Genomic DNA, 8,512 nt, shown 5'->3' with positions numbered 1-8,512 from the left:
GGAAGTCCAGGCTGGGGCCCTAGGGCGGGGGCGGGGGCGGGATGGCAGTGGGCTCTCACCAGCAAACATCCGGGCCTCTTCAGTGGGCACCTCCCGGGCCTGGCTGAGGTCACTCTTGTTGCCCACGAGCATGACGACGATGGTGGCCTCGGCGTGGTCATAGAGCTCCTTCAGCCAGCGCTCCACCACAGCATAGGTCTGGTGCTTGGTCAGGTCAAACACCAGTAGGGCCCCCACCGCACCCCGATAGTACCTGCATGGGGCGCAGCAGGGGCAGCAGAGGCAAGGTCAGTGCACAGCCCTCAGGCCAAGGTCAGGGACGAGCACCAGACGTGGAGCAATATGAAAGCTGGGGCCCAGGGACCCAAATCTAGACGCGGCAACTCAAGGCTCCTGCGTCTGAGGCTGAGAGCCCTCCCGGGCTACCTTCCTTCCTTCCTCCTGCCTTTCTAGCCACTGCTTTCTGGGGTCCTTTGTTCTTTTTAAGTTTACTTATTTATTTGGGGGGGGAGGGGTAGAGAGAGAGGGAGACGGAGAATCCCAAGCAGACTGAACGATCAGGATGGAGCCCGACTCGGGGCTCAAACTCACAGACCGTGAGATCATGACCTGAGTCGAAGTCAGACACAACAAACTGAGCCTCCCAGGCGCCCCCCAAGATGACCTGAGCCCCCCAGGCGCCCGTGGGACCCTTTGTTCTGATGTTAGCCCTGCAGGTCCACCGAAAAGCATGTGCACCCTGATCGACTCAGTCTCCTGGACGCCCGCTTTCAGTGGGCACAGTCCCCACATGGCTCCTGTGCCCACAGAGCACCCCCCCAGGCCACCTTTCAAGGAGCAGCTACAAGCCTCTCCCTTGCTGCAGTGCCCGAGCTGACCATCTGAGGCGTCCCTGCAAACCCTCAGCCTCCCCCGTGGCGTGGGATGGGGCTCCTTCAGGCTGTGATCTCTGATTTTCCATCTTACTGATGCAACAGCTGAGGCTCATAAGAGCCCAGGGGACCAGTCCAGGAGTGGTGAGTGTGGACTGAGGCCCTGGACTGCTGCTTGCTGCCCCGTGGCCGGTGCTGTCCTCCGTCACACGCACGACCACCTTCCCCACGTCCGGCCTGACACTGGCAAATGTTCCACGTGGCGCCCAGAGGCGGGTGGCCCTCCGTAGCCTGACTCTTTGTAAAATGCAGCTGAAGGGTCCTGCCCTTCGGGTGTGTGGTGAGATGGTGGCTGTGGCTGCGTGCGAAGCAGGCGTGAGGGTCCCAGAGCCCCCCCCTCCCGGGTGCACCCTCTCTGCACCTGCTGGGGCTTCGGGCTTCATGCATTATAGCAGGGATCGACTACAGCATCTCGGCCCCTGGCTCTTGGCGGTTTACACCAAATGCCCAGGGAAAGCGCCTTGTACCTCCCTGGACACGCAGCAAGGGCTCAGGAGTGCCCAGGGGCCACAGCGTCCCGCCGCAGGCTGCGTGGCTCACAGCACCTGCCCGTGTCCCGCCGGGGGCCTGTGGCCTCTGCTCCAGGGCCGCGCCCTGACTTCCCCAGCAGCCCCCCCGCCCCAGCCTCCAGGCTCACGCGGAGGTGATGGCTCGGTAGCGCTCCAGGCCGGCCGTGTCCCAGATCTGAGCCTTGACGGCAGCGGTGCCCAGCATGACCGTGCGCGTGGAGAACTCCACCCCGATGGTGGTGCGGCTGTCGTGGCTGAACTCGTTGCGTGTGAATCGGGACAGCAGGTTGGTCTTCCCCACTCCTGACTCCCCGATCAGCACCACTGAAGGGGTGGAGAGACACGGGCTGAGCTCAGGGGTCCGTCCACCCGGAAAGGGAGCTGAGCTCAGGACACCGAGGGGGACCCAGGCCTCCCGGCAGACATGGGGTCTGCCCCCCCTGCAGGATGCATCCTTCCCGGGAGAAGGGCCCAGAGACTGAAACGGGCTGTGGGCCTGTAAGGGTTCTCGGCCCAGTCCGTGGAGACGTGGCTGCACCGTCAGCCTGCTTTCCTGCGACGCGGCGCCGTCTGTGGGTGTCGGGGTTCGGGGCGGGCGTATGCATGCAGACGGAGGGGTAGGCGGTCCGGGACCGGACAGCGCTGCGCCCGTGGCTGTGTGTGAGCTGTGAGAACGAGGAGGAGGTGTGCCGTGTGCGTGCATGCACGCGTGTGGGGAGCCGCCGTGTGAACGGAAATGTGGGGAGCAGAGCGCGTGGCAGTGACACAGCTGTGGGAGAGAGGGGCGCAGGGGTGTAGGCGGTCCTCACGGAGGGACACGGGTCAGAACGTGGGGCTGGTGTTGGGCCGGCCTACCTACCCTGACCTTTATCGTATGAAAAATGGGAATAACGATACTATTTGACCAGTTTTTGCAAGAAATAAAGGAGATATTGCCCAGGCTGCAGTGAGCGTGCAAAACTGTTACCATCGTGGTGGCTGTGGGCAGGCCGGCGCCATCGCAGTCGGGTTTCTGGGGCCCAGGACCCGCCCGTGGGGCCACAAAGAGCCGCTGGGCAGATGGGCAGCGCCTGGGGTCCAGGTGTGCCCACCACGGGGGAGCTGGGGGCCAGAGGAGGGCGAGGGGGCCTGATGCAAGTGTGACCCACAAATTGTGCAACACAGAGCGAGCGTCCAGGGTGACAGGAGGCCCCCCCCCCCCAGTTTCCGGAAAAGCTTGGGAGCCACACACTCCGGGCACTGCCACCCCGCTCAGTCTCTCACTGGCGGGCTCAGCTTTTCTGGATTTCAGTGTCCTTGTTTGTAAACTGTGTGACGTCCCCCCAAACCTGTGTAGGGCAGGCAGGAGCTGGGAGCAGGGTGGGTGTGTGTCCCTGCCTCCCCGCGACTGGGAACCTCATTCCCATCTCACCCCTGCCGGTGGGTGGGCTCCTATCCCTCCCCTCGGGCCCAAAAGGTGCTCAGGGCAAGGGCCTTGGGGTCCGACAGACTTGGCTTTGAGTACGGGCTTTGTGGCCACTTGTCGCGTCCTCATCTGCGGAACGGGGACAGCCGTGGTTCGCACTGATAGCGCGCCTGACCTGGCCGGGCACCGCCCCCAGGGCCTCACACGCATTGACACGTGTAATTCTTGCAGCGGTGCCAGAGGTGGGCACTGGCGTTGTCACACTGTCACATTGTCACTGACGAGGAAACGGAGGCACTTGGGGTTAAGTGCCCTGCACCAGATGCCACTGCCGGTGTGGCAAACGCAGAGGTGGGCAGCCCGGGGGTGCCTTCCAGGAGCGGCCTCGGCCCAGGGGCAGAGACTGCGGTGGGCGGCCTGCTGGGGGGGCGCGGCCTCGCCCGGGGCCCTGGCTGTCCTGGGCCGCCCGCATCCGGCGTCCAGGCGAGGCCAGGGCAGCGCTCCCCACCCTTGGCTGAGGCTTTGTGACCCTGAGCTGCACAACGCTTCTCCCCTGCTCGGTCTCGCTTCCGCTCCCTTCCTGGTACCGGTGTTGATCCAGAATAGACATCTTATACCCCAGACGTCTTAGCGTCAGCTTCCGAGACCCCAACCTGCACTAACCGGTAACCGACACGGCTGACCTCTCACAGTCCGTCTGGCGCCTCCTACTTTCAAAATGAGAGATACATTTTGGGGTCGTTAGGGTGACGAAGGAACCGGGGACGGGCACACGCTGAGAGCTCAGGAAAGAGCAGTTTCTAGTAGCAGCACGGCCCCAGCCTCCCCTTCCTGGGAGACAGGCCAGCACAGCACAGACCCCCCCTCCCCCCCATGGCTCCAGCGGCCTGAGTCCCAGCTTGAGTGAGGGCGCGGCTAAGGCTGGGAGAGGCAGAGGGGTGGGGTGGCTGGCCGGGAATCATGGCTCTGCCGGTCCACCCGGCCCTGGAGGAGGCGTGGGCGGGGTGCGTGGGGGCTGGGGGACATAGCGGGTCCCAGGTCGGGGCTGAGGTAAAGGAGAGGAAAGGCCATGCTTCCACGGTCAGCCAAGTTGAACCCAAGTGCCCAAAGGGGCTGCCGAGGGGCAGCGGGCGAGGCCCCAGCCCTCCGTCTTCCAGGTTCTATTAGACCCCGCTCTCCATGTATGAGATCTTCCGTCTTTGCCCCAAAATGGCCAGAGCTGTCCTTTCTTTCCTTTCCTGCACATGGGCCCCCAAACAGGACTTTCTTCCACAGAGGTTCTTCCCTGTCTTCTCAGGAGGGAAGTCCTCTCTGAAGTCTGACCTCCATCCCCTGTGCGGCAGCGGCTGACAATTCTTCGGGATGGGGGCTTCCTCTCGGCTCCGCGCAGAGGGGCCCAACCCGGCCCCACTCAGGGGCGCTCAGCGTCCTTATTTACAGCAGCAGGGCCTTCCGGGAGCCCCAGGACTTTTGCCCCAGGCACCGGACCCTCCCCCACTCCCTGCAGCTTTCTTTCTAATCCAAAGCGAATGAGGAGCCCTCGGGGGTCCAGGTGAGAGATAAAAAAAGAAACAGGACCAGCGGGCGCTTTCTGGCTCTGCCGGTCTCTTTCCTTATAGACCCCGACTCACCCTTGAAGACAAAGTTATAATCTTCCTCGCTTCTGTTCCCCATCTTGGCTCCGCATGGAGGGTACAGGTGTCTTCGGGGACAGAGGTGACGGGGCGACGCGCCGACTCAGTGCCCTTGGCCCTCGGCTCTCCAGAGACCTGGGTCCGCGCCTCCTCTCATTGGGGGTCAGGAAATTCCGCAGGCAGGGGGGCTGAGGGCGACTTCAGGCTGGGCAGGGCCTGGGGGGCTGAGCACTGATGGGTGCTGCGAGGAAGCCAAGGGACGGAAACTGAGAACAGGAAGAGCAGGCGGCAGACCTGGGGCCCAGGTGGGTGGAGAGATGATGACGTCAGACAGGTTAGGCAGGTTGGGTGTCTGCTCTCCCAGCCTGGGCTCCGGCAGCAGGGCAGGCCAGCGGGGGGCGGGGTAGGAGTTAGGGCGGGGAAGCTGGGACCCGGACGGCCCCTGCAGCCATGCTGCTAGGCTCCTGGGACCCGGGGCCCCGCTGGGCAGCCAGCAGTGAGTGAGAAATAACCTCCCAGGAAGCGGAAACCTACTCGGCCTCCTGCTTTTCCTTCAGGATTTCTGGTGAGGGGTGACTGGGGGCCCCCGGGGAAGGGCTGTTGGGGTGAAGGGCTGGGGCTGATGGTGCCCATCGCTCCCAGAGTTCTGGCAGCAGCTCCTCCCGACGGCCCAGGGCCTGGGATGGGCAGTGCTCCTCACCCTGGGTGGGGCTGAAACTCACCACCTACCTCTCCCCTGGGATGGGTCCCTTCCTGTGGCGCTGGGCTCGGGGCTGGCGGCTCCCTGTCCACACCTGCTCTAGGGACCCAGGGTAAGGGGAGACCAGGAGCAGTAGATGGATGGGCTGAGGAGTTTGCGCGCAGGAAAGGAGCTGAGGTGAAGGGCTCTGAGAGCTTCTGGATTCCTCCTACTCCCACCCCGGGGTGTCGGGCCTCACAGTGAAGCCACGCTGGCTGCAAAGGGCTCCGAGACCTGGAGGGTCTGTGAACGCAGTGGCCCCGTGTGGGTGGCTAGCAAGCACTCTTTCAACTCCAAGAGCAGAAAAGGCATTCCAACCCACCCCCCCCAAGTTGGGACCGGAAGACACTGGACTTGCAGGGCCCCAAAATATCATTGTCCAGCACGATCCCCACCAGCGTCCTGCTCCTTCGAGAGCACACCCAAGCTGTGCCAGTCAGGTGGGTAAACCACTCCCTGCAGCAAGGCCGGTAAGTCCCGCTGCCGGAAAGGCCAAAGGCATCGCTGCCGGAGCCGCCTGGCTGCCGGAGGGCAGATGAGGAGTGGCCAGAGTCTCCAGAGCAATCCTTGCTCCTTTCCACCTCTTCGGACTCCTCCCATTCACGAAAGCAGCCATCACACAAGATAGGAGTTCAAGTTTATTCTTGGAAAAAAGTCTCAGCCTCCCCGCACAGCCCGGAAAGGTTTCCCCAGAGAGCCCCGGCCCTCCGAATGGTCACTGATCTTTCCTGACCCGCAGCTGCAGCCGAGGCGGCTCACTAGGACGCGGCTACTTGGGTGAGGGGCTCCTCCAGGTACTGCACCAGAGCCTGGGCCTGCAGGAGGGGACAGAAGTCAGGCCCACACGGGCTCTGCCGCCACAGGGGTCCCAGGGCAGGCGTGCTCCTGCCGCTGGGTGCCCCGCCCCCACCAGACACAGGCTCCAGGAAGGCGGTGGGGACAGAGGGGACACTGAAGAGCACAAGCCTGGGCTCAGGGCTGTAGAGACGAGCGCGTACACACCTTGGCCTTGAGCATCCCGAAGCCCACGGTCTCCTTGGCGTACATACACAGCAGAAGGTTGGCCACCCGCGTGATGGCTACACGGCCCTCCTGGTGGGGGTGAGATCGTGGGATGTGACGCTCTGCTTGGCACCTTCAGCCCATTCTTTTCCCAAGGGCTCCTCTTCAGAAAGACTGTTCCTTCCCTGCCCTGCGCACGACAGGAGCTGCAGACTAGGGGCTCTGGCCACAGCCCTGGACACGGGATCCTGGGTTCTGACTCCAGCTTCGGCACGGCCCCCTACTTACTTACTGTGGGAAACTCAACCTCCCAGCAACTTGGTTTCTCTCTGTGACCCCACCTCATGCCAGCAAGTAAGGGTACACAGGAGGGGGATTTAAAACCGCAAAGGGCTGTCCAAGCAGGTGATGTTTTTACTAAGGGTTCACCCCAACTACAGACGCTGCAAGGAGCTTGGGAGCCACAGCCCAAGGTAGAGTTCTCTCTTCCTATGGTAATGTTTTCCAAATCGCAGGTCTGACTCTAGGGTTAGATCAGTAAAGAGGTGGATCAGCACTAAAAAGAAGAGAAACGGAGCGCACTGCATGTGGTAAGAGAAGTACTGTTTCGTGAAACTTGTTTTAGTGTGTGCGTGTTGGGGCGGGGGGCGGGTGTACTGGGCTCTGACCTAACAGGCGTTTCTAAGGGCTGAGGCGTGGACAAGATGTTGGAAAGTCATTGCTCTACAGCACCCACCCTAGGTCAGGGACCAAGGAGCAGTCATCAGCTGAACTGAAATGGCGTCCTTGGTTAGGCGTGGGGTGGGGGTAAGGTAGGCAGCCCGGTTACAGTGGAAATCTTTAGGGGAGCGCTCACTCTTGGGCCTTTTCGGTTTGGTTCGGTGAACTTCCCCTGGGCATCTGCTGTGTGCTGGGAGCCAGGTGCTGCACTCCCTGCCTCTCTGGCCTCACCTCTACTCACCTCCCCCATTCCCATGCTGTACAGCTACATCAACCTTGTTGATCCTTGACCAGATATTACTCTGCCTCAGGACCTTTACACTTGCTGTTCGGTCAGAAATTCAGAAATGTTCTTCCCCCAGACAGCCACACGGCTTGCCAACTTCCTTCAGAACTTTAATGAAATGTCACCTTTCCAGTAAGATGGTTCCTGCCATACGCCCCACCTCACTTCCTTTCCCATCACATTTTCAATACCTAATATCCTAGTATTTTAACTTAGACATATGTTACGGCATGCATAAAACCGTGAGCTTCTGTGAGGAGTTAGGGCTGCGGTTTTTCGTCTGTCCTGTTTGCTACTTTTTTCCTAGTCCGGAGAACACTGCGGGAACCTGAATATTTGTTGGCCCAACAGACACAAAGCTTCTGTTTCCTGGAAATTCAGAGTCTAATGGCTACTTCCCCTTTCTAGACTGCAGCTCCCTTTTCTGTAAATTGCAGGGACAGGCCTCGAGTCTGAGACTCAGCTGTGCTTCTGTGAGTCCTCGAATCTGGATGACAGCACTGTACGGTGTATGTCCTTTCTTTTGCTCTTCGCAACAACCTGTGTGCATGTGTGCACGCACGCGAGTTCGGGGTATTACCGTGTCCTTAGAGATGCGCTACAGAAGCTCAGAGAGGTTGAGTGACTTACCCGAGGTTCCACAAATGTCAGCTGGCTGGCTGAGCCCAGGAGCCCAGGTGCCTGGCTCCTTCCCCACCACGGCCCTTGAGGCAGAGGGTCCTGCCCCACCGTAATGCTGCGCAGACCAACTCTTACCAGCCCTCAGAGGCCCTGTCCCTGCCACTCCAACCTTCCAGGATGGGGACCAGGTCGCCCCACGGGGATCCCCTGGGGGACAGAGGAAGTGGCTCTGCTCTCCATACCATGCAGTCCATGAGGATGAACTTGAGATTGTCTTCATTAAAGGCTTGGTTCCCGTTCCGGTCGTAGGCGGCCCAGATGTTGCTGGCGATGGCCGCGGTGACCCGCGCGTCCGTGTCCCCGTAGCCGGTGTAGGCCAGCAGAGAGCCCTCGTTATTCAGCAGCCTGGCGAGCGGCGGCGAGGGGTCGGACGTGCCGGCAGCGGCGACAAAAAAGCCCCACCTCCCGCCGGGGCGCTTGCAGAAAGCAGGNGTGCCGGGGCCCCTCCCCCGGGGCGCCCCGGGCTCGCCGCTCGCCCGCCCCGTCCGCACTGCACTCACAGCGTGCTCTGGACGCCCCCTGTGTTGGCCTGGCTCAACACCTGGGTCAAAGCCTTGGGACGCAGCATGCCTGCGGCTCCCGCGCCCCGACTTCCGCGCCAGCC

The 8,512-nt window shown here is 61.8% G+C and overlaps 3 protein-coding genes across 3 annotated transcripts in view; 1 reads left to right on the top strand and 2 right to left on the bottom strand.

Moving 5' to 3' along the window:
• RAB25 (RAB25, member RAS oncogene family) overlaps positions 1-5,621 on the bottom strand; it is a 7,386-nt gene extending 1,765 nt beyond the window's left edge. The window contains exons 1-4 of the mRNA XM_077764163.1: positions 5,210-5,621; positions 4,478-4,721; positions 1,570-1,765; positions 60-253 (exon numbers count right to left, since the gene is read on the bottom strand). Coding sequence (XP_077620289.1) covers positions 60-253; positions 1,570-1,765; positions 4,478-4,520 — 433 coding nt within the window. The 5' untranslated portion in view covers positions 4,521-4,721; positions 5,210-5,621. The remainder of the gene's footprint in view (positions 1-59; positions 254-1,569; positions 1,766-4,477; positions 4,722-5,209) is intronic.
• The window catches only part of RIT1 (Ras like without CAAX 1), a 245,244-nt gene that overhangs the window by 108,886 nt on the left and 127,846 nt on the right, over positions 1-8,512 (top strand). The window lies entirely within an intron of this gene.
• On the bottom strand, positions 5,845-8,506 carry LAMTOR2 (late endosomal/lysosomal adaptor, MAPK and MTOR activator 2). Its single transcript, XM_077764164.1, has 4 exons — positions 8,409-8,506; positions 8,091-8,253; positions 6,222-6,311; positions 5,845-6,034 (listed from the first exon to the last, which is right to left on the bottom strand). Exons 1-4 carry the CDS (start codon positions 8,474-8,476, stop codon positions 5,978-5,980), a joined length of 378 nt encoding a protein of 125 aa, XP_077620290.1. The 5' UTR covers positions 8,477-8,506; the 3' UTR covers positions 5,845-5,977.

The sequence above is a fragment of the Crocuta crocuta genome, unplaced genomic scaffold (genome assembly GCF_008692635.1).
Source record: "Crocuta crocuta isolate KB4526 unplaced genomic scaffold, BGI_CrCroc_1.0 scaffold528, whole genome shotgun sequence".
Lineage (NCBI taxonomy): Eukaryota > Metazoa > Chordata > Mammalia > Carnivora > Hyaenidae > Crocuta > Crocuta crocuta.
The sequence above is the reverse complement of the archived record's forward strand: the minus strand, read 5'-3'. Positions and strand labels throughout refer to the sequence as shown.